Source organism: Ruditapes philippinarum, unplaced genomic scaffold (genome assembly GCF_026571515.1).
Source record: "Ruditapes philippinarum isolate M1 unplaced genomic scaffold, ASM2657151v2 ctg7000_1_1_1_1, whole genome shotgun sequence".
In the NCBI taxonomy this organism is placed as follows: Eukaryota; Metazoa; Mollusca; class Bivalvia; order Venerida; family Veneridae; genus Ruditapes; species Ruditapes philippinarum.
In genome coordinates this window covers 6,220-31,839 of record NW_026867216.1, presented here as the reverse complement: position 1 = coordinate 31,839, position 25,620 = coordinate 6,220, and the positions used below count along the sequence as shown (strand labels likewise).

Here is a 25,620-nt window from a genome sequence, read left to right as displayed (position 1 = left end):
GCTAGATATAGAGCTTTCATGTATTTTATCTGGGACTCTATGAACGCATATAGAGTGGCTAGTCAGATGCATACTTTTACACAGCGTAAAAGGGGGTTAAAACGTGTGCATGCAAAATATACATTAATTAATTTCTCTGAGTACTCTTGGGTTTTGGTGTTCTATTATCGGTTGTCGTCTTCGTTCTTCTGTTATATGTTCTCGTCGCATTTCTCTGCTGTCAGTTCCTCTATAATTGGTCGTGACTTTCGTTCTTCTGTTATCGGTTCTCTTCGCATTTCTCTGCTGTCAGTTCTTCTGTTATGTCGTGACTTTCGTTTTTCTGTAATCGGTCCTGTCAGTTGTTTTGTTGTTAGATGTTCTGTTATCGGTTCTCGTCTCTGTTTTTTTTTTGTTATCGGTCGTCGGCTTCGTTTTTTGTTATCGGTTCTCGTCTTCGTTCTTCTCCGTTCTTCTGTCATCCCTTCTCGTCTCTTTTCTTCTGTAATCAGTCCTGTGTTTTCGTTTTCAGGTTGTCAATTCTTCTGTCATCAGTCCTCGTGTATATTATTCTGTTTTCGATCCCTGTCTCCGTTGTCTTGTTGTCAGTTCTTCTGTTATCGGTTCCTGTCTTGTTCTGTTATCGGTTCTTGTCGACGTCTTTGTTCTTCTTCGTTATTCTGTCATCGGGTCACGTCTCTGTTTTTCTGTTATTGGTCGTCGTCTTCGTTCTTCTGTTATCGGTTCTCGTCTTTGGCCTCCGTTATTCTGTCATCGGTTCTCGTCTCTTTTCTTTTCTTCTGTAATTACTCCTGGTCTCCGTTTTCTTGTTGTCAATTCTTCTGTCATCGGTTTGCGTCTTTGTTATCGATCCCCGTCTCTATTCTCCTGTCAGCAGTCCTCGTCTGTGTTTTTCTGTTATTGATCCCCGTCTCCGTTGTCTTGTTGTCAGGTCTCTTGTTGTCAGGTCTTCTGTTATCGGTCCTTGTCTCTGTTTTTCTGTTATTGGTCGACGTCTCTGTTAGCTTGTTGTCAGGTCTCTTGTTGTCAGGTCTTCTGTTATCGGTCCTTGTCTCTGTTTTTCTGTTATCGGTCGTCGTCGGCCTTGTACTTTCGATACTTGTTTACTGCTCCGTTAAGGGTTTTTCTTTTTTCTATCGGTCGACGTATATTTTTGCTTGTTGACAGTACTTCTGTTATAGGTCTCTGTCTCTGTTAGCGGTTCTCGTTTTTGTTCGCTTGTTGTCAGTCCTTGTCTCGGTTCTTCCTTCTGTTATCGGTCGTCGTCTTCGGTCTTGTACTTTTGGTACTTGTTTCCTGTTCCGTTAAGGTTTTTTCTTGTTTCTATCGTTACCGTCATTCTGTGTCTATGTCCTGGTTTTGTCAATCTTGTAGTCATTTATTCGTTCAGTGGAGTAGCGGGGGATCGAACTCACGACCCCTTGATTTGTAGGCAGACAGTGTTACCACTGCACCATTGCGCCCGCTCTGAATAATAACCATTTTTGAAAATCCTTTATACATAAAATACTATTTCAATGGCTAACAAAAGGTGTATTACAATTATATTTTAACACCTCTACTATGTAGTCAACCCACGTGACTTTTATATATGGTCAAAGAAAATATTACTCCATTTTTTTTTACAAGTAATATTTGTATAAATAACTTTGCTGTTACTTTAAGATATTCCTGGAAATTTATTGGAGGGTACCCGGAATGATGTTGATAATCTTCTTGTAGAATTTTCTCAAAACCGTGACTGAATTCCAAAATTTTCGAGAGCTGCCATTGTATAGCAAACACACGTAGCAATCTCCGGTTTCAGACATTTTTCTGACTCGATGAAAATATGGTGTTGTTATTGTTGTTTTTGTTTTTAACTTTAACTTTAAATTTCAAATTAAATAGTCACTTATTTTTAAACAAGATGGTAAACTTAAATATGCCCAAATGTCATCAAGAGCAGTTTTGCATGTGGGAGGAATGTATTTTTCAGACTGTAAAAATAAAACAAACAAAAAATTTAGAGACGATATTACCTGATTGGTAATTAAGATGAATAGAAGTAAGTTTTCTTCTTTTTATTACTTTTGACATTTAAGTTATTTATCAATTTCAGCTTTGCTTTTCTCGAAACAGCCTGACATTGTCAGAATTGTCAGCAAAAATAAATTGAGGTACCACATGGGGAAAATCTTAAGAAAGTAGTTTTGTCATTGAAAAGTGTAAAATTATATATTCATAATTTTTCACTGTGAAATTATTAAATATAATTTTCATGGATAAACAGTAATCCATTTAAAGGATAAAATAAAAAACTATAAAACTAATATTAGTGAAAGTCATATCTGCTAAAAATGTAAACGTCATCGTTACTTCTGTAGTTGCACAGCCGGTTAAGTGATTGACTGATGTATGAGAGGTCTATAGTTCGATTCCTACTGTTGCCTTTTTTAAAACCTGTTTTTTTGGTGTTTTTTTTTTGGGGGGGGGGGGGCGCAGTATATATTCTTAAACATTTTTTGTCTCGGTTTGTGTTGTGTTTATGGCATTGAAATGACATTTTTTGACATTTCAAAACAAAAAAATTTAAATATTTATTTTAAACCAAGTGCAAAATATATGAAAACAAAATGAACAACTTAAAAAATCATAGCTACAAATAATGTTGAAAATTACAGAACACCTGAAGTGACATTTTCTACATTTTTCTCCCTAAATTGAATTCGATTTTACGGGATAATAATTCCCAATTAGAAATATTATTTCGTTTTAACGAAATATAAAATCTTAATTACGAAATATATGCTTATAATCGCTAAATTTGGTGGCCAATCTCATTAAAATCTTATCATATTGAATAATCATTTGATTTTGACAAGAATAATTAATTGCATCATATTGTATCATAGTTTTAATGACCTATTTTAGTATTTTCAAGCGGCCATTTTGAATTGACCTTTTGAAGGTTAAGGTCAATTTTATTTTCTTGGTATCCACCCTCATCGTCTTCAGCATACCCATATTAGGTTAAAACACTCCAGATATTACTTGTACTATAAAATGCCTCTAGCATTCATATTTTCTTTAAATCAGTCCTGTCTACATAAGTTTTGAATAGTTTTGTTATGTAATACGCGTTTTACAACGATTACACTTAAGAGTTTCTTACCCTACCCCCACGACCTGTTTCGATAACGCCTGCCCTTGAAAACGACTAAAAGACGCGTTTTGATCAAGCACAAGACATGTGTCGACTCTGTTATAGTATTATAGTATTTACATAATTTCTTGATGATTTAAATGAAAGTTATCATGGCCAAGGTAAAGTTATAGTAATTAAGTAGGATAAAGAAGATACACTGTAGAAATCATAACAGACAAACAGACGGACGGACAGACAGTCGGATGGACGGTAAAACTCAATGTCATTGATAATTCCGACTACATTATTCACGTGATATTGGTATATCAAACTTGCTATCGCAATATCGCAACACTAATAACCCTACGCGAGAAACGCGAAGCACTCTGGTCACGAAACATGGAGTCTCGTAATAATACCACATTGTGATTATTACTCGACTCTTGCACGAGATGAAGAGCAGTCACACACTATCGTCTGGACACAGTGTGTTTAATATTTCATTACTCCACTCAATTCTTTGACAGTTCTGTTAACATTCGCAATCCCAAACGCCTCATCAAGTAAGCTGCGGGAACGCTCTGAGAGAACGTCTTATGTAAATGTGTGACATTAAATTAGTTATTTTCCTTTTACATTCAAATTGAAATTGAAGTTTCTGTTTGAGTTCGGAGGTATCTACGTGTAATATACTTCAATTTATAAAAATCCAGGCACTGATTATTAATCTGGTTGAATGCGAAATAGACGTTTACATTTTAGATACAGCTTAGGTGTTGATACCTTGCACAAGTGAAACTATTTAAGTGCGCGATGTTTTATCTATTGCATTAATTTATCTATTAGATTACTGTCACATTTAGTTTGAACACATATTTATTGCAGCACATACATGTAAATATATACAAATGAAAAGTATATAACATGAAGCAAATGAGTTGGTCAACATTAGATTAAGCCCTTCCCAGGATTAAGCCTTCCCATACCAATGTTATATTTTTATATTAATCAGCATACGAAATTAATTTATTTATTAAATTACTATTTTAACATATTTTATTGCGGCACAAACATGTAAAATATTATACAAATGAAAAGTATATAACATAAAGCAAATGGATTTGGCAACTTCCCAGGATCAAGCATGTCCCATACTAAATTTTAATCAGCACATGAAAACGAGACACTTCCTTTTTTGTCTTTACTTTACCAATCTTTTAATATTCTTTCTTTCTTCCACATTCATTGCAGAGGTCCATATTTTCTGTGTGTCAAGTTTATTCAGAGAAGCACAAATGTCGTCCAGATCATGGAAGGTATTTTTAAAATTCTTGTTTCTATACTTAAAATAGCTAAAAAGAAGAATATATCAGTATTTTGACAGAAAATCATTATTCAAAGGCATGCATATTTAAAAAAAGTGAGTGCAATGATTGTGATAATCAAATTTTCATATCATAAGTGATTATTTTTCTTAATGTAAAATCTTTTTGCATTTCAATTTTATCACATCTATGCCCTTTTCCAATTTCAGGCAAGAAGAGTAAATTCAATGATAAAAATTTATGTGATGAACGACAATTACAATTGAAAGAGTGGCCATGGATCGGTAAATTGTTATTTTGTTTATTTTTGCTTTACCAGGCAAAGCATATATATAAGCAAATCATGAAGTCTTTTGCTTAATATTTTACAATTTTTACAATTGATTTTACATTATCTTCAGACATAGAGATACTATAAGCATGGTGAAAAATAGTTGAAATTACGGTCTATTAATTGAAATGTATCTGTAAACAGTTCATTTTCTTTTTCGTACAGCTCCATGGAGACGTCAGGTGATCACATGTCCAATTAACGGTGGATTTAGCTTCCGGACGTTGAACAAACTAACAAATGAGGTAAAATATTTATTGACGTCGTGACGTTTAACCGTAAAAATATATGCAGCTAGAAATACATTATATACACATTGTAATCGTTTGTTAAATATACCTCTGAAGATGTTTTTTCTTTTTCTTTGTTTGTTTAGATTGTTTTGCCTTTAATTGTAATTATTATTGATTTTTTTACTTAAAATGGCATACACGTACTTTTCGTGCAGAATTATAATAGGTATTTGAAATAAGCAAGTCTTGGTTATTTTTTTTTCTTTTCCTCTGTTCAATTAAACTCTTTTTGTATTGTTGTTTATTAATTTATAAATTATATTTTGTCAATAACTGAAATGTTCTTAGTCTGTGGTATTGAAAATAATAAATTATATTTCCAGTCATGGGCCATTACAGACATATAATAACATACAATCATAGGCCTTTACAGGCATATAATCCCATAATAATGGTATTTTACACAATGAACAGAACTAAAAACATAACATAACTAAAGCTTTATTATGATTAGCAAATACATTTAACAAAAGACTTTGTAGCAACAAGAAACTAAAGCATATGTAATGACAACAGTGAATAGAGCAGAAAATATAAAACAAAACATATATTATTTGAACCACAATTAGTTTTCATTATTCTGATAGGTGATATGAAAGGTGTTTTACAGATTTACGCATCCATGCAGTACACCATTAAAAAAAACATAAATAAATAAAAATCGAAGTAGGAATTTAAAAAATAAATAAATAAAGTTAGTTTTTTTTTCTCCATCTATCTTTTCCAACACCTTATTCGTAATTTTTGTGTGTGTAATTTAAAATCTTTTGACCAGGTTAAACTATTTTTCTATTGTACAGGATTTCTGCGAGGAGGAATGGAGAAAATCTCGTCTAGAAATCGACTGTGCAAAAGGGGACGGTCTAAATTTCATCGCTCCAAAAGGCAGCCAGTGTAACCCCTTTTCATCAAAATCGGAAGGTATTACTTTTTTCTGATAAGAATGTGTTTATAGAAAGAAGTCAAATACTAGTGCAATAAATATCCACTCATTATATGTAGATGTTTTATAATTATGCAAATACTAACATTCTATTTAGTTACACTCAAATATACTCTTAGCTATTACGAGGATTGATCAAACAGTTCTTCCGGTAGTCAGAGAACCCAACTAATGGTCTTACTTTTCAATATAGTCCTCTACATCAATGCACTTTGCCCACCTGTGCTCCAAGTTGAAAATAGAACTCTCTATTTTGGTCCTCAAGGAACTCATTGGCCGCCTCCATGACACCTTCATTGCTTGCAAAACGTCTACCACGAGGCTTGGTTTTCAGTTAAGGAAACAGGTAGAAGTCAGAGGGGGCCAAGTCTGGAGAATATGGGGGATGGGGAAGAATTTCAAAGCCACAGTCAGCTGCAGCAGCCATCGCAACTTGAGAAGTGTCAGCTGGCGCATTGTTGTGCAGGAGTCAGTTTGCCCCTCCTTTTACGTGCGATTTCTTGACGCAGACGTCTAAATTCAACTGCATAGTACGCACCGTTTATGTAACGACCTTGCTCAAGACAGTCAATCATGATTATTCCCTGACTATCCCAAAAATTTGCAGCCATCATCTTCTCTGCTGATGGCACTCTCTTGAATGGGTGGGTGAGCCAGGATGCTTCCACTGCATGCTCTGTTCTTTGGATTCTGGATCGAAGTGATACACACATGTTTCATCCTGAGTTACGATCCGGTGGATAAAATCGGGTTCATCCTCGTAGCGAGACAAAAGATATCTTGACCACAGTAATCCAAATGATCCACTTTGCAAGTTCAACCCAATGTACACAATTAAATTACGATCTTGAAATGTCAAGCCTGGTTCGTTTCTGGTCGTCAGTCAACTGTCTGGTGATCCATCTAACAGAAACCTTTGACATGCCATAGACATCAGTCAGAATTGCCTGAACTGAACCAAAGCGTATTCCCACTTCCCTAGCAATGCTTCACAGGTCTCGCCTTCTGTCGCACATGACCAGATCGTGCACAGCTTTGGCAGTTTCATCGTTGATGGCCTCTTTTGACCATCCAGGCCGCTCATCATCTCCAATGATCTCTCTGCCCTTCTTAAATTCAGATACTCATTTTTTCACAGTGCTATAGAAGGGGGACTCCTTCCTAAGTGTATCCATGACGGCTCTGATTTCAACTTTCTCCATTTGGTCTAAATGACACACCCCTATAATGATCAAAGTGTGTTTCATGTTAAAACCGCGTATAACTCGAAAAGATATCGGTATCGACCGTATAGTGTGTAAATGCCAGTGTAGTGACTAGAAAAAAATCGGGTCGAGAACTTTTTGATCATACCTCGTATGCCTCAGAAACGATTTCATTTTTATTTCACAATCGCTTTTTGTTTTTGTTGTACTTTTATAGTTTCCAAAAAGTACATGTAACTCATTAGCCAATAACATAAACAATCGTTTTTTCTTCTGTTGCTGCATTCTTCTGACAACAAGCATCCAGCATAATCTGAAATCACTATTTTAAACATTTCAAAACTCATTTTTGCCCATTCTTAAGAAATAAGAATCTATACGTTTCTAGGGCATAATAAACCTTTTAATATAACTTTTTTCAAACAGATATGTCAGTTAAAACATGTGCAAGCGATATGTCAAAGTTATTTACTTTTTAATTAGGGCATAATTAAATGTTTTCCTAATTAAATTGAAGTTTTAAACAAGAAGTTAATTACTATTACACGATCTTTTATGCTACTGTTTACATATGAGAAGTTTTGAAATGGCGAAGTTCTAAAATAGTATAGATATTTGGTCGCAGCGACTTCTCAGAAATAATATAAACTTTGTGCGGCCGCTTTGAAAGTCAAAGCATAGAGGATTATGTTGCATTTTTTTTATTATCTCTTATGAACAGACTATCCGAGAGTACAATTGTCAACTATGCTTTTGTGTGTTGTGTTATTTCGTTTTACCTGGTTTCGAGGAATCTTCAGTTCCCTTCCTAGAATTGTCTTAATTGATTATTTTCTGTAAATAACACTGTACGAACGCTCTCTTTATTCTTTCTATGAATTGTATAAATACTAACAACAGTTCGTTGAATGCTTTGACTTTGAAACGGGGTTGTATTGTATGTATTCTAGGCTTAATTAAGGTTCAGCCGCCCTTTCAGGCACTGAGAGTACGGACCTCGGAAATGTCAACACCATTCATGTCCTTAAATGTTATTTTCTAGACTCGTCGATTACAAGGGGGAGGGGTCACTATGCATTTTACAGAAAACGAAGAAATTATTTTAAAAAAAATGACATTTATATCATAGTTAAGATAAATGTATGGTGATGAATAACTTATTTGCTTTTTTTTTTAAAACTAAACTATGCTTTATTTGTTCAATGATAACAGCTTACTTTGTAATCTTAACTCAAAGTCAAACTTCCTAATATAAAAATGGCACAGTCCATGATTCAAAATGGCGAGGTCCATACATTCTGCATGCTTTGGACTTCAAGGTGAAGTTTTATTTTGTCATGTCTTTGTGAGTTTCAACAAACATAGTTCTTCCTTCCCATAAGAAGGAAAAATTATCATTTTACTCATTTGACAACTTTCATTGTTAGGGTTTTTTTGTATTATAGTCTAGATAAAAGAAGAAAATTGTACTTTAAATATAATAGAGAATTTTCTAGGAAATCTTCACGGAAATCTAAATCTTCAGTATATATAAAGATTTTGTGAGTGTAATTACGTTACTTTTGTCTCCAAAATAGGCACCAGTGTTCTTCTATACTGAATGTTGATTATTTTCACTTGCTGGTAGCTTTTTATGTAAAACACCGACAAATGATGCGGGAAGCGGAGCTTGTAACACTAAAATTGTCTCAAACTAATTATCCTATTACACCTACCGTTTGAAACCAATTTACAATTTCTAAGTCCCAACAATGTCGCAAGATTTAGAAAGATTTTCAGACTCTTGTAACTGTTGAAAGTACAATTGAAAAAAAAAATGAATAAAAACTTGTCATAAAAATCTGGAGAAAGAGCTAATAAGACTATAAAAAGTATAATAGCGGGAAAAAATTTATAAAATATATATGAGTCTGATTTCAAGCAAATGTTTAATTTCTTTAATAAACAAACTCCCTTGTTAATTTGTTCATCCGTCAACAACGTCACAAACCGCGTAAATGATGTCACATAATTCCACTGTTTCAACGACACTTTCCTGTTGAAGTGAATTAATAAATATACTTCTTAAAGGCACATTATGCTTCAGAAATCAATATTTTTTTAATTCTTTAGAAATGTCATTTTATTTGTTTAATAATGTTTTAATAATGGATTAAGAGCAATTGGCATGTTAGATGTTTAACAACTGATGAAGTAGCACTGAACATGTAGTAATGTGTTGTAAAAAGTAGCAAAATGTAAACAAAGTTGTATTTTGACTTCTATACAAAAATACCAATTAACTGTGATTATACCTATTGCCAACATAACAAAATCAGCAGAAGATGACTCATGTATATAGCAAATGGGTATTATTTTTTGGAAACTGTAACAAGATACCAAAAATTAAAAAAAGTTTTTGAGAAATGAAATGAACACATTTCTGGGGTATAATTGGCCTTTAATGTGTTCGTGGTTTCGGAAGAACTTTGATAATGTTAGTACTGTTTATAACATCTGAAATACAGCTGTAAATGTGATTGACTATTTTGAAGTTACATTTATACAAATAACTATTGCAGAAATTTATATATTGTAAAAATATGTTATTTACATATGGTATCCATAATGAAACTTCCTGGAATGGGTAATTTATACATGTTTATAACATCACTTTTAATTAAAAGACATATCACACGAGTCTATGGAACGCGATTTATAGCATATTTTCGACAGGTTTTATATAAGCCTGTATAAAAAATTGATTGAACGACACAGAAAATGACGAAGAACGGCAAAATTTATTTGGTTAAATCAAATGTGTGTAGTATCAAGCAATATGTTAATATTTTTCTTATTTCAGTGTCACGGTTTTATTGTTGGGCTGGTTGGCAAGAGTTATATTACACGTTCCTCGTTGTCGGTGACGCTAACGGCGAGCCCCAGTTCTGTCTCGTAAGTTTCAGAAAAGTAAAAGTTTTCTTCGTAGTATGCGTAACTGAAAATATAATTATTATTGTTTCTTGAATAGAAACTTTAAAAAATGGAGAATTAATTTACTTCGTCATATAAACAAATACACATGTTTACTTATTACTTAGTCACAAAAATCGTTTGCCTGATTTTCACTTTGCCTGAATTTCACTTTCTTTCAGCGTTTTCCAAGGGAAATTACTCAGAGTTTTCAGGTGATGGTATACTTCAGTGTTATTTGCCCCTTGCAAGAAGACGGTATGCCACCGACTGGAATAGAGTATCATGAACTGGAAATGAATACAATAGGTTTATTTTTATCTTTATCAAACCATATTTATACAAATGTTCTAAATAAGTAAAAACAACTTTTTTACTGTTTAAAGACCTATATCACCTTAGGAATACTTTTATTTCTCAAAAGCTTTTAATTTTGGTCCAAAAAGTTATAATTTGCCAGTTGAACTATCTTTTTTTCATCTGTTGCTTTTTGACAATAAGTGCAGTTATAGTGCATTATAAGTATTTTGTATGTAAGTCAAAATACTAATTTGTTTACATTTTGCTACTTTATTCTTTTATCACACATTATTTTACATTTATCGCTACTTTATTCACGTAACAAGCATCTGACATCCTCTAAAACCATTTTAAAAACAGTATAAAATTCATGTTTGCCCTTTATTAATAAGCAAAAATTTACTCATTTCTGAGGCATATTGTGAGGACTTTTCTTCATCAACAATCCAGCTGTATATGGAATTACTGCATTAATGTAGAACAAAAAAAATGTGTAGGAATACCTTGGATATATTCTTAATAATTTGATACTTTAGCACCTGATAAATGTGTTGATGATAATACTGAGAGATGCCACATGGTTGAGAAGAAAGGACAGTGCAAAAAGGAAGAGAAATACGCAGTTCATTGCCAACGGTCGTGCAAGAAATGTAGTAAGTATTAAAGTGAATTGTTCTATAATGGAAGGTCTGTGATATAGTAAATAATTACTGTTTTTAAGAACAGACACGACATCAAACCATGACAGAATTATATGGAAAGCCATGGCTGTCTGATATTGTTCTTTTTCAATTTATGTAACCATTTGGATAATATATGAGTTCACTTCGACTATATATGAATTGAAAACACCTTCTTATTTAACCGGAATCCATTATATTAATCCACAGTTACAATATATGAAACCATACCGTCAGTGTATGAAACCGAGTTAGCAATATATAAGTTGATTTTCTCAATATATGATTCCAATTCTTCAATATATGGTACCAAAGTAGCCATGTATGGAACCAGATGTCCTTACATGAAACCGAATTATCAATATATTAATTCATTTTTCAATATATGAAACCAATGTATCAATTTATGAAACCAAAGTAGAAATATATAAGTTGGTTATTACATTATATGATACCAATTCTTCAATATATGGTACCAAAGTAGCCATATATGGAACCAGATGTCATGATATGAAACCGAATTATCAATGTATTAGTTCATTTTTACAATATATGAAACCAATTTATCAATGTATGGAACCAAAGTAGCAATATATGAGTTGGTTATTACATTATATGATACCAATTCTTCAATATATAGTACCAAAATAGCCATATATGGAACCAGATGTCCTTATATGAAACCAAATTATCAATATATTAATTCATTTTTACAATATATGAAACCAATTTATCAATGTATGGAACCAAAGTAGCAATATATGACTTGATTATCACTTTATATGATACCAGTTCTTCAATATATGGTACCAAAGAAGCCATATATGGAACCAGATGCCCTTATATGAAACCGAATTATCAATATATTAAGTCATTTTTACAATATATGAAACCATTTTGTTAATGTATGGAACCAAAGTAGCAGCTAGTATATAAGTTGATGTTACATTCTATGATAGCAATTTTCAAGTCAACAATTTAAAGGCCGAGGTCACTGGGTTCTGTTATTACAATGCATACACTTTTTCATGAAATCAATTATTATTTGACTGAATATTAAACTTTGTGAGTAGATTAACCTTGATGTGTCCTACTGGCCATGCCTATTTTTGATCAAAGGTAAAGGTCGAGATGAACTTATTTTTTAAATATGTTTTTGTTAATGGTCAGTACGACTCAATAGCTTAAATTATGACATACAACTCCTACAAATATAACGATAAGTTTTGCCTGCCCAGCCCATTTTAAGTGAATGTGACGTTAAATTCAAATATTTCCTTATTCAGAAAATGTGCAGTATGCAGTCAGTGAAGCACGCTGTTCTTTAAACAAGGAATATTGGCGCGAAACTGTAATACCGGTGCAAGGATAGAATACAGCCTTTAAAAAAAGTCCCGTTAATATAATGACATTTTGGTTCAATATATTGCTACTTTGGTATCATATATTGAAGAACTGGTATCATATAATGTGAAAATCAACTCATATATTGCTACTTCGGTTACATATATTGATAAACTGGTTTCATATATTGTAAAATTGATTTAATATATCAATAATTCGGTTTCATATAAGGGCATCTGGTTCCATACATGACTTACTTGGATCCATATATTGAAGATCTGGTATCATATAATGTGATAATCAACTTATATATTGATACTACGGCTCCATACATTGATAAAATGGTTTCATATATTGTAAAAATGAATTAATATATTGATAATTTGGTTTCATGTAAGGACACCTGGTTCCATACATTGTTACTTTGGTTCCATATATTGAATAATTGGTATCATAAATTGTAATAACCAACTCAAATATTGATACTTTGGTTCCATACATTGATAAAATGGTTTCATATATTGTAAAAATGAATTAATATATTGATAATTTGGTTTCATATAAGGACACCTGGTTCCATACATTGTTACTTTGGTTCCATATATTGAATTATTGGTATCATATATTGTAATAACCAACTCATATATTGCTACTTTGGTTCCATACATTGATAAAATGGTTTCATATATTGTAAAAATGAATAAATATATTGATAATTTGGTTTCATATAAGGACACCTGGTTTCATACATTGCTACTTTGGTTCCATATACAAATGTATTGAATAATTGGTATAACCAACTCATATATTGCTACTTTGGTTCCATACATTGATAAAATGGTTTCATATATTGTAAAAATGAATTAATATATTGATAATTCGGTTTCATATAAGGACATCTGGTTCCATACATGGCTACTTTGGTACCATAATTATATTGAAGAATTGGAATCATATATTGAGAAAATCAACTTATATATTGCTAACTCGGTTTCATACATTGACGGTATGGTTTCATATATTGTAACTGTGGATTAACATAATGGATTCCGGTTAAATAAGAAGGTGTTTTCAATTCATAATTAGTCGAAGTGAACTCATATATTATCCAAATGGTTAAATAAATTGAAAAAGAACAATATCAGACAGCCATGGCTTTCCCTAGAATTATGCATGGATGTTGCTGGTAAGTGTAAGATACATGATCTGATATAACAAATATTTATATATTTATATATTCATATTTGTTTAGTTCAGTGTAAGATCGGAATATATTTCACCGAGTGAGCACCAAAAGGTATATTTCACGAGTGGCGCAGCCACGAGTGAAATATGAAGTTTTGGTGTTCACAAGGTGAAAAATATTTCGATCTTACACTAAACTAAACATTTTTTTCTTTTTATTATATGCAAAGAAACGTTTAATAAAGTCATTTATAGAGGATATTGAATGAGTGTAAGTTCAATACTGAATTTATTGCACTCGTTGAATAAAATTATATTATGCGAGCCTCTGGCGAGCATAATATTATTTTATTCAACGAGTGCAATAAATTCAGTAATGAACTTACATGAATTTAATATTCTATTTATCACATACCCAAAATAAAGACTGTTTAAAGTGAAATAAGAGTCATTTTTCATTGACGCGCCTATAGTACAACGCTAACATTTAGCGCTCTTTACACTATGTTTGTATAACGCTAATGACGTCACGTCAAAATATATGCACGGCCGTGCAATACCATATTTACGGAGTCGCAAAATCGGCACGGGTGTGTGATAAAACCTAATATTGAATGAAAAACACGCCAAATAATAATACAACGTGACGTCATTTACGACGTCACGTCATTAAGTTGGTTCCCAGTACTGTGCACCCTGGTATTTCACTACAACAACGTAAGGGGCTTAAATTAAAACAATGAAATTATCAAATTGATAATTTCACTGTTTTAAACAGTGAAATTACAAGTTTTATATCACTGATATATTTCTATAAACCACCGAAAAGCATGTAATAAATAGGAAATAATAAAATATTCTAGAACAAAATATCATTGTTCATCATATAAATGTTCATACTGAACCACTAAGAACTTTTTCATCAATATATTTTTCAGGAAATATTTTATAACAATATCAGTTTGATACATTTCTAGTTATTTTATCAATATTTGAAATACTTTGTAGACCCACTTTAAATTGTGAATTTGTAATAATAATTTTCTTTAGTATACATTGACATTTACTAATTAATTGAATTGAACGCAAAATATGGGTCAAGGATTTACTACTATTCTTTTTAAAAAAGTTGAAACCTTATATCATTTATCAACGTATTCCTTAACACTCAAATTATTGATGGTATGTCATAGTTGTGTAGTGTGAGGATGAAAGTGTGAAATAAGACAAATGACTAAGACATAAGTTTGAACTTCAAACGTAACAATTCAAACTTCACACTTCTAAATTAAAACTTGATGTATTTGGTATCAAATCGTGTTTGACTTGTGATTTTTAATGTAGTAATAAATCAACGCCTATTCTTTCATAACAAAATGATTAAATAAAATCGTTACATGACTGTGTCTGTTTTATGTTAAAAAATATTTTTTCTTGTTTCAGCTGAAAATAGTGACACGTTTGACATGTTGTGTCCCTTTGCGTCACGTGTACAAGGCACGTGGTTGTTTTATGACACGGTTCATAAGGAAGAGGTCAAGATAAATGACACTGCTATACGTTTCTCACAGTTTGGCACGTTTATATGTAAGGAAAAAAGTGTGTTTAGTGACAGACTCTACAAAACAGTTACAGTATTCAACAATGGCTGGTTAGTAACGTCATTTCATCGTCTTCCTCCTTATCATCATCATCATCATCATCATCATCATCATCATCATCACTTTCATCATCATCATCACGTTCATCATTATCATCACTTTTCATAAAATTTCTCAATATTATTTTGAAATAATGTTTGAAAGGCATTGACATTTTTATTGATCTTTTGGAGGCTGATCTGTTTGTAATTGTTTAAATTTTCTAAATATTTATTGTATAAACAGTAAACGGTGCAGACTATAATATGGGTGTGTCAGCTAATCCTGGTCTGCACAAGTCCCTGCCAGTAGGCTAAGGGTTAATATTTAAGAAAAAAAATGGATTACAATGATTGGCCTGCTCTTGATGAAATTTTGGCATATACCTGCATAAACTTTTTTAATTTATTGCGTTATGGATTAAGTCAGACTTCCACTCCGAGTCTGTAACATTGGCACTGTTTCATTTTGTTTTTATCATTTTTCATATTTTCAGTTCAATGCGTTACACATGTTTCGAACTGGATAGAAGAAACAACAATATTCTACAGTTCCGTGTTGGTAAGACACCAAGTTGCTCATATAATTTTCATTTATCAGTATTAAGTGTATGATAAACGACAATGAAAAAATCGCATTTTACATCAATATATGCATACGATCTTCATATTCTTTCTTATCTTTATATTAAAGAAAAATCATGTACAATTATTTTATGTATAATGCATTATTTAGATTAAGCCATGCTTCAAAAACCTTGTTTAAAATAAGTGCATTTATAAGGTATTTGTGTAGCATTCTCAATATGTATAAAATATGTTCTTTTTTCCAGGAAAGAGCTACAGAACAGATATTGGATTTGACAGTCTTTGTCATTTTGAGGACCACAAAAGTCCCGTACATGACCCGTACAGGAGCAGTAACATGAAAAACCTTATATGTACGTATTAAGTTATTAACTCTTTTCATGCTGACAAAATTGCCTTGTGCTAAAATTTCGTTTGCATGTAAGATCTATTTATCGTTTTTTAGAATAAAGGGTGACTGCGAAACATGGTACCAGGTTCCACGTCTGTTCTGGTACAACATCTTGTTTAGTAGCACGTCTAATCTGGTACCATGTCTGATCTGGTACAATATCTTGTCTGGTACAAGGCCTGTTCTGGTACGACATCTGGTCAGGTACGACATTTGTTGTGGTACCACGCGTACGTCTGGTCTGGTACCATGTCTGTTCTGGTACAAACATGGGCTGGTAGGACATCTGATCTGGTGCAACGCTGGTGGTCTGGTACCACATCTGGTCTGGTACCACATCTAATCTGGTACCACGTTTGGTCTTGTATGATATCTGTTCTGGTACAACTTTTGGTCTAGTACCTCGTCTTATCTGGTACTACATCTGATTTTGGAAAGACATCAAGTCAAATACCTAGTCTGGTCTTGTACCACGTCTGTTACGGTACAACGTCTAGCCTGTTACCACATCTTGTCTGGTAACTTGTCTTATTTGGTACCTCGCCAGGCATGGTACTTAGTTTGGTCTGGTATCTTGCCTGGTCTGGTACCACATATGATTGGGTTCAATCTGGTCTGGATCGACATCCTTAGTAGAATAATTATATTCTAATCCAAAGCAGTATCAGTTGTTTTTCCGAAGTAAGACTTCACAATTAAATCATCCTCTCTGTACTTATGATAAAATAATCATTTTGTAATTTTAAGAAAATCAAATTAACTTCATTAGCAAGAAAAGGTGAAGGCGTTATTGCTTTGGTGCTAAAGCTTTTATCATCACTTTATTCACTTTAGTGCTTCAACAACCGATGTTGAAATAGGGGGGAAATATGTTGAAAATTTTCGAATTTTTAAACGTTATAATATTAGAAAACTAAATCATTTGAGAAAGAATTGTCATGCATTTTTATTTGCAAATAGCATTGACAATTATACAGTCTTTACTTTATCTAAAGAGTATACTGTATACATGAAGATTTTTTTCAAAAAGGATATGAAGTGGTTGGAATATAGTTTGTTTTCCAAAACACCTGGAAAAAACACTTTCATTTTGAATGGCTATTTTCATGGATATAAGATATGAAATCGGGACAAATGCCCGTGTTTTTTATTTACAGTGGACGGCCACCTTAGGGACGAATACTGCGGGTTTTCACACACTATACCGTTTAATGGCACGGTGTATGGCGAGGCGTGTACGGGTACAATATCTGACTGGGATTCGGACGGATGTGTGACACGAGGAGTGCTTAATTTAAGGTCTCACACGTGCAGAAATTTAGCTGCACCTATGGGTAAACTGGTTTATAAATTATATTTACTATACACATTTAAAACAGGGCTTTTTATTAGACAAATAGACAAATTTTTGCCAAGTGATTACGGTCTCGGCTCCTCAGCCCGCGGGTCATTGGTTCCAGCACTACTCGTACTCGAGCATAACACCAGTACTTCTTACTTCCAGGAATCGGACTCCGAAGTGGTTCAAACACGCTTCAAACTTTTTCACCGGCAAACTTAAATAATAATATACTTATGTTTAAACTAAATAGCACCGTTATATAAGTTTTCCGTTCAGTTAATATAAGTAGACAGTTTTAACTTTGAAGCGATACATAAGAGTAAGTAAACTAAGATAATATTGAAATGTCATGCTATTTTTAATTATTTTCCATTTGATTTCAGAGTTACAATGCCTAGGATTCTTAAAAGATCATCCTTTAGAACAATACCTGATTACAAGATCTATGATTAGTGGAAACTACAATTGCTGGGTATCTATCATGATACATGTATTATTATAAATTTGCTCATTATATATAAGTAACTTTGGTTTTTTAACTGCATTTCTGTTAATAGTGTATCAAGCTGGTAAGTTCCAGGAAGCAGACATGTATTATTTAATTAATAAAAAAGGTGAAAAGCACATAAACCAATCAATTGCACTGGTATGTGAGGAAAATGGTTTGGTTTGTTTGGTTAGACCAAAGACAAAGCCAATTAACTCAAAATTTCGGCACATTTGTCCGTTTGTCCGATCTAAGGGACAATACATTATAATAGGAGGATTGGGTGAATGTTTTTGTGTAAAATCTGACATAATAAGGTTCATACCATACACACAGTAATACTTTGGCGGAAGAAGTCGCTTGTATCGTTGACAAAAAGTGTATAAAGATGTAAAAGATCAAAAAAAATATCAATGGAACAACCTTTAATGTAAATCCCCTCAGATGTCTATCCCCTTAGAATGTTCTTCCGTCCGTCCGTCTATCCTGCTGTACATCCATCCAATTCTTTCAAAATTTAGACTGTATTATCATAGGTTTGATCACATATAGATGACAAAGAAACTCGCACAACAACAACAACTACAACTTCTGACAGAATACTTTTACCTGTATTTATTTTTTAATGATTATAATAGATATATTGTATAATAATTTTAGGTATTAACAAGTTTCTTATGCAGTCACTGGAAATGGAATTATCGGGCCTTGGTCAAACTGGACAGTCCTCAATGTTTCACATTGGCAGACTCTACATGTGCTTTGGACAGCACACCCGCAGTCTTGCTGTATTTACAAGACGGTAAGTACATGTTTATATCAACGCCTCTTAACACCTTGATTGAAGATGAACACGATCTGTCATCTCATAGCTTGTCAACAGGCGCTATTTAATGGCCAATTCAGGACACCATAGTGCATACTATTGATTTAGGATTAAAACTCCATTGCTTAATTTAGAATCATAAACAAATGCGTATGTTTAGTTTGTACAGTTAAATATGTGCTTTTTGCGGGATTTTTTACATACTTATTGTGTGTTTGAATTCATCAAATTCATCAAATTTACATTAAAAGTGTTGTTAAAATCTGAATAAGAATGCTAATGTGTTGCGTATAACATTTCACAGACAGTGCAATAACTGCAGTGCACTCACAAGTTGCCACATATCCTTTTATTGCACCACATTTCTTCACTGAGCATAAAAGAAACACCAGAACTGTCTGGTTATATCATTTATCCTAATTGATTGAATATGATACGATCCAACTTGAATTAAAAATACTTTGAACAATGAAAACATGCTTGTATTTTGGGCTGAAGACCTTATTATAATATTACGAATAAACGCATCGTCATTTTCATTAAATTCTGCTTTCAGAGGACCAATCAAGATTTTGTAAGGGTACAATAGGTGACAGAACGACGGCCGCCCCTTTACACCCCCGACAATATAACCATAGTAACGACCAGCCGCCGTACCATAATCCTAATACAGATATCGTTTACCAGAATCCGCTATATGTGGAGTCATTTGAGTCAACAGCTAACAGCATAACGTTTAACAGCAATTCTCTTATCAAATACATAACATCTGAAAACATTTTTTCAGCATTAGTTTATATCGTGACTTTAATGTGGCGTTCATGCGTTCTTCCAACATGATAAAACAGACAGTGTTTAGCTAAATTATGTGATAAACTGACTCCCCTCCCCCTCCCCCCGTTTTTATACATGCTTATCCGAATGACTATTATCCGAAAAAGGAGTTCTATACAAAGAATGACCATACCCAAAATTTGCCAACCAAAAGGGCATGTATAAGAATATGAGTTCAGATAAAAGATTAGACTTCTTTTCAGATATGAACGTGTATAAAATATTCACCAATTTTCTGGTGATGCTTATTTGTTGAATATATAACATACATGTGTATATAATGTAATTATAGTTTATACGTTGTGCTGTTAGTAAACTTCGTTATATAAATTGAAATAGTTATTTAATAGTGAAATAAGTGTAGGTAGCACATATATGTGTTTATATTTATGTAAGTAAATAAGCCCCTACATGTATATACATTATATATTATATATTAGTTGTGAACTATGTGCAAAAATATACCCAAAAAAACTCTGTATATACAAACATATGTAATAATTGTGTGTATAAGTATAAGTATATGTGCTTTATAACACGGTGTCGATTGTTTATGTTAATAATAAAATGAGAAAATAATGAGTAATGTTACATATTGTATCAAATAGTGCCATGAACACCCCATTGCACTAAATGGCGAACGAAATAGAAAGTGCTACATAATAATTTAAAGATATAATTTTTTGTATTTTAAAGTTGCACTTCAAAGACAGTTTCAACAATTCAGATTCACACATGATGTCCTACAGAAAACAAGTATAACTAATATGCTCATTGATTAGCCAACGAAAAAAAAGAGAAAGATCTAAAGACCTTAAAGATATTAAGGTGACATTTAGCTGGCCCGAATGGGAAGACGAGATACCTTGACAGTGCCATGCTTTGAATAATGTAATTTTAAAAGACTTTTTGCAATGATTTTGTTAAAGATCCTTCCTGTTACACAATATTTTTATGGTTTTATATCATAAGTATGATGCTCAAATTAAGTTTATCAATATTGTAAGTTCCAAAAAGCATTATTTGTAAAGATATTACCGAATTTAACATTTCATGTAAAAAAGGGAGTTTAATTAAACATTTATTTTCTATAAAGTCTAAGTCAAATTTTTCAATACGAAATGAATGTTATATATTTTAATGATTACATATAATGTGCACAAATATTTGCATTTAATATTTCACATTTTCTTCAATGTTTGAAAATTGTTTTATAAGCATAATTATATACATATATAAAATTTCATTTAAGTGTAGTTACAACCTAGCCGTCCGGTTAGCTCAATAGCTAGAGCGTTGGACTGTGAATCGGGCGACCCGTGTTCAATTCCCGGACGGCGCAGGTCACTTTCGTTGTGATTGATTATGAAATCCTTTCTACGGTCATTCGCACTGTACCTCTTCTCTGGCATTTACAGAAGTTTAAGTTCCTTGCGAAATTGAAGGCAATTATTCAAAGCCCTTATAATGGTAAACTAATAATGGTAAACTGCTTGACAGCCTTGCCAGGAACGATACGTATCGGTGGTTGAACTGTGCTCTATGTACATAAAGTTAGTTCCCTATTCCTTATTCCTTTTTCGAATAAGGAATAAGGAATCAGTTCCTTATTCCTTTTTCGAATAAGGAATAGGGAACTAGTTCTTGATTCCTTATTCAAATCTAAATAAGGAACAGCAGAATTAGTATTTATTTAAAATAAAATTTATACCTCATTCAAATCATTGCATAAAGAATCTGCATAAATTATTTTGGAAAAAAATGTTAAAAGTCGAATAAGGAATAGGGAACCAGTTCCTTATTCCTTATTCAACTCCGAATAAGGAACAGAAGAAAATACGTAAAGAAAGACACCAGTTGCAATTATTTTTTATAAATCTGCATGATTTTAATGATTGATTCTTGCAATTCTTATGCAAATTTATCAAAAATAACTGCAACTGGTGTCTTTCTTTACATATTTTCTTCTGTTCCTTATTCGGAGTTGAATAAGGAATAAGGAACTGGTTCACTTTTCCTTATTCGACTTTAATATTTTTTCAAAAAAAATTATGTGGATGCTTTATTTCATGATTTTAATTATTGATCCTTGCAATTCTTATGCAGAATTATCAAAAATAACTGCAACTGGTGTCTTTCTTTACGTAATTACTTCTGTCTTATTCGGAGTCGAATGAACCCGAACATTTTTTTTTTCCAAAATATTTTCATGCAGATGCTTTATTTCATGATTTTTATGATTGATCCTTGCAATTCTAATGCCTCATTCAAAGCCCTCCTGCAAACTGTTGGATGGACCAAGATTGTCTATTTGAATACTTTTCTAAAAGATGCCACTATACGCTGCTCTTCGAGTTTAAAATACATGTATCGTCTAAAAAAATTACATATCTTGGCATGTTTGTTGTATAGAATTTTTAATTTGACATAATGTTCATTTTCTTCATCACCAAGTTGAGCTAAATGACTACATATTTCAAAATATTGAAAATTCCGGTTGATAATGGGTCACGTGAGTTATGTACCGTTCATGCGAAATAAATTACAAATTTACTTCAAGCAAAATGTAGAAATGTTAAATAGACAATAAAACGGCATTTATAGAAGTTCTAAAGACAATTCTTGTTATTTAAAGGATATATAAAAAATCACTTTCAGAGAACTTTTTTATTATAAGATATAATTACACAGTATGTGATAAATGAGGATATTCATATACAGGGCATGATTAAGTACATGTACATGTTTATAACGAAGGTGACGAAATAAGAACATGAAAGTACAGGATATTTCAAGTAGGAACATAAATGTTTATGATATGATCAAGTACATGTTTGTAAGGGACATGATCATGTAAGAATTTGATTGTATAGGATATTATAAGTAGAACATAAATGTACAGGACGTGACCATGTACATCTTTGTATGGGACGTGACATGTAAGAACGCTAATGTACAGGGTAAAACAAGAAAGAACATAGATGTACCGGACGTGACCAAGTACATGTTTGTAAGGGACCTGGCCATGTAAGAACATAAATGTATAGGACATTACAGGTAAGAATATAAATGTACAGGACCTGACCAAGCGCATGTTTGTAAGGGACGTGGCAATGTAAGAACATAAATGTATAGGATATTACAAGTAAGAACAGAGATGTACAGGACGTGACCAAGTACATCTTTGTGTGTAAGAATATGGATGTACAGTCTATGAAAAGTAAGAAAAATAGATCTACATGGCATGACCATGAAAATAATTGTAAGGGGCGAGACTAAGTAAGAAAATGAATGTATAGGATATGATTACTGGAGAACGCGAATGTTTCAGGGTACATGGGTATCATCAGATATTACTTGGCCATTGGCTTAAAAAGAGCAAAAATTATAAAATACAATAAATAACATGTTAAAAAACCAAGCAAATATATCTGTACAATTAAAAGTAACTGTCTATTATAAAAACTAACTGTACAGAAGGTTCGATCTCATATTTAATATTGAGAAACAGGCTTTGACACTTTCTCTAACAATATCGTGATAAGATAGAAAAAAATCAAATTTGTGATCATCATTCCATCCGTGAAAGTTATGATTAATTTTAACAGCTTCTTCATATAAACTCCTTCTTATTGTTTCATAACATTAACATTCTAATAAGACATGGTTTTCCGTTTCAACTGCATTTTTACAAATAGGACAGTCTAGCATTAACAGACATATTTTCATATCGCCCCGTTTCTAAACGTATAGGCGCAACACCGCATCTGAATTTAGCCAGAGCGGATCTGTGTTTAGCAGGAATATTACTTATAGAGACATACATTTCTGTTTCATAACCTTGTTTAAAGAATCTATATGATATAAGTTTATTACGACCATTTCTTCTTGGACCAGACATGTTATTAATACTGTTTTTCAATGTACAGCCTGACCGGGACTCAAACCCGGTGCCCTCGGAAAGCCGTTCCGAGGCTTTACCGACTGAGCTTAAGCATCTTTTTATCTTAAATAGTATAAAGCTCTGAACTTTGACAAAGTTATGATTCTCCACATTCTTGATAGAGAACATGTAGCAAAGTTTTCCTATGCTAAGTTGAGATTCTCTTTCTCAGCCCTCCAACATGAAAATCATAAGCAAAGAACCCAACTAAATTTAGAAGAAGAGAGAGTCTTACTCCATAAAGTTTAAAAGATATATAAACTTATCAAAAATACAGCTTTGCTATTTACATTAATATCGGTCAACATCTGGCCATGAGTGCCCAAAAGTAAAATATGATGACGCTAGAAAAATCAACATCTACAGTTACACTACTTTTGAATTTTGAACAGAATATGTCATCACACATTTTCTGAAGAGTTTCTAGAGATTTCTAGTTTTGCAAAATCAAATCAAGAAGAATTTTTTAATTAAATCTAACTATTATCCCTATTTGAACTGGAGATTTCATCCTGTTTTTGACTTAATGCATATGCAAATACAGCAAATATTATACTAATGTTTGTACAAAATATATCAAATGATCATGAATTATTGTGTGTTGTAAAATAGTTCCATTTTACGGCAAAGAACGCTGGCAGCATTGTTACAATGAATCAAGAATAGAATTGAATTGTTCTGCGTTCAATCAATGTCTGATTTCACGAAGCGTTCATCATAAAAAGACGACAACTCTCTTATGCATATTTCGTCTGTTCGCAAATGTACATTGCCGTATGTGAACATTTGCTTCTAATCCATTGATAGTTTACGTTCGAATTTAATGACCCGCAATATTGCCAGTATTGGTTTTGATACCAGTTAGTGTAACCTTGATCAAGTTCAGTCTCCGTGTGGATCCATTTCCAGACATCTTCCAGTATGGCCATTCCGGCCCAGTAGTTCCCTGGAAGGAAACAACCGTGTTACAGATAGATAAATAAGTATCATGCCTTCATGTACGATGCGTTCTTGTACGATATTAGACATGTGTCAATATCATGACGTAAATTTATAGTGTTGAGTACAATACTGAATTATATTGGATGAGTACACAGCTTTTAAACCTATATTGGACGAGACGCAACTCTAGTCTGATATAGGTTTTGCAATTGTGTATATATAGTTTATGTTCTCAACAATGTATACAATGACCTCCTTACTTCACAACACCTTTTCGGACATTTTGACAGATTTTTTTTTACATTAAATACAAAAAGGAATTTTTATGACCTTCTTTAAATCCTGACATTGAAAACGAAGCTAGACAGGTACGATGTGCATTTAATAAAGATCTTTTGGACACAAGAATGAGAAATAAATTTTTGACGATTTCGATGGTACATAATTTTTTCAATTGAAACTTTTGAACTTTTCGCGATATAATTTGTGACAAATTATTGCTGCGCAGAAAAATTTCTGCGATACAATGTAAAGTTAAAATGATTATAGCGTATACTCTTTATCAGAATGACGTCAAGTTTGAGTTCATTTAACATTTTTTTCTCTTGGGTTTTTCTTCCAAGTTTCACTGTCTCCGTTTCATTTGTTAGAGAATATTATCTAACAGCCACTTACCACCCGGACACTCGTAAATGCCACAATACTGCCACCTAATTTTTGGGTCTGTTGTGTAACACCATGGTAACCCTAAGGGGTCGGGATCTCGACAATAGTTGGCAGCTTCTGTCACAGATCTCTCTGGAAACCTGATGGGTTGAGTTCGTGTATGTGTGTGGGGAGTTTGTGAATCCCATCGCTGGCACGTGTGTCCGTCGTACGTCGTAGCTTTAGTGCCACTATATTGATTTGAAGAGGCACTGAAGCATTCTGAAATATTACCAGG

General features: G+C 32.7%; 1 protein-coding gene across 2 annotated transcripts in view; it reads left to right on the top strand.

Annotated features, from left to right (window-relative positions):
* Window positions 1-20,270, top strand: part of LOC132735325 (uncharacterized) — a 50,316-nt gene extending 30,046 nt beyond the window's left edge. For both annotated transcript variants that reach the window (XM_060722266.1, XM_060722265.1), the window contains exons 3-16: window positions 4,379-4,443; window positions 4,662-4,736; window positions 4,949-5,028; window positions 5,877-5,997; window positions 10,067-10,158; window positions 10,359-10,485; window positions 11,013-11,129; window positions 15,129-15,336; window positions 15,822-15,886; window positions 16,158-16,265; window positions 17,461-17,637; window positions 18,029-18,117; window positions 18,793-18,934; window positions 19,515-20,270. In XM_060722266.1, coding sequence (XP_060578249.1) covers window positions 4,379-4,443; window positions 4,662-4,736; window positions 4,949-5,028; window positions 5,877-5,997; window positions 10,067-10,158; window positions 10,359-10,485; window positions 11,013-11,129; window positions 15,129-15,336; window positions 15,822-15,886; window positions 16,158-16,265; window positions 17,461-17,637; window positions 18,029-18,117; window positions 18,793-18,934; window positions 19,515-19,798 — 1,750 coding nt within the window. In that variant the 3' untranslated portion in view covers window positions 19,799-20,270. The remainder of the gene's footprint in view (window positions 1-4,378; window positions 4,444-4,661; window positions 4,737-4,948; window positions 5,029-5,876; window positions 5,998-10,066; window positions 10,159-10,358; window positions 10,486-11,012; window positions 11,130-15,128; window positions 15,337-15,821; window positions 15,887-16,157; window positions 16,266-17,460; window positions 17,638-18,028; window positions 18,118-18,792; window positions 18,935-19,514) is intronic.
* Window positions 20,271-25,620: the final 5,350 nt, after the last annotated feature.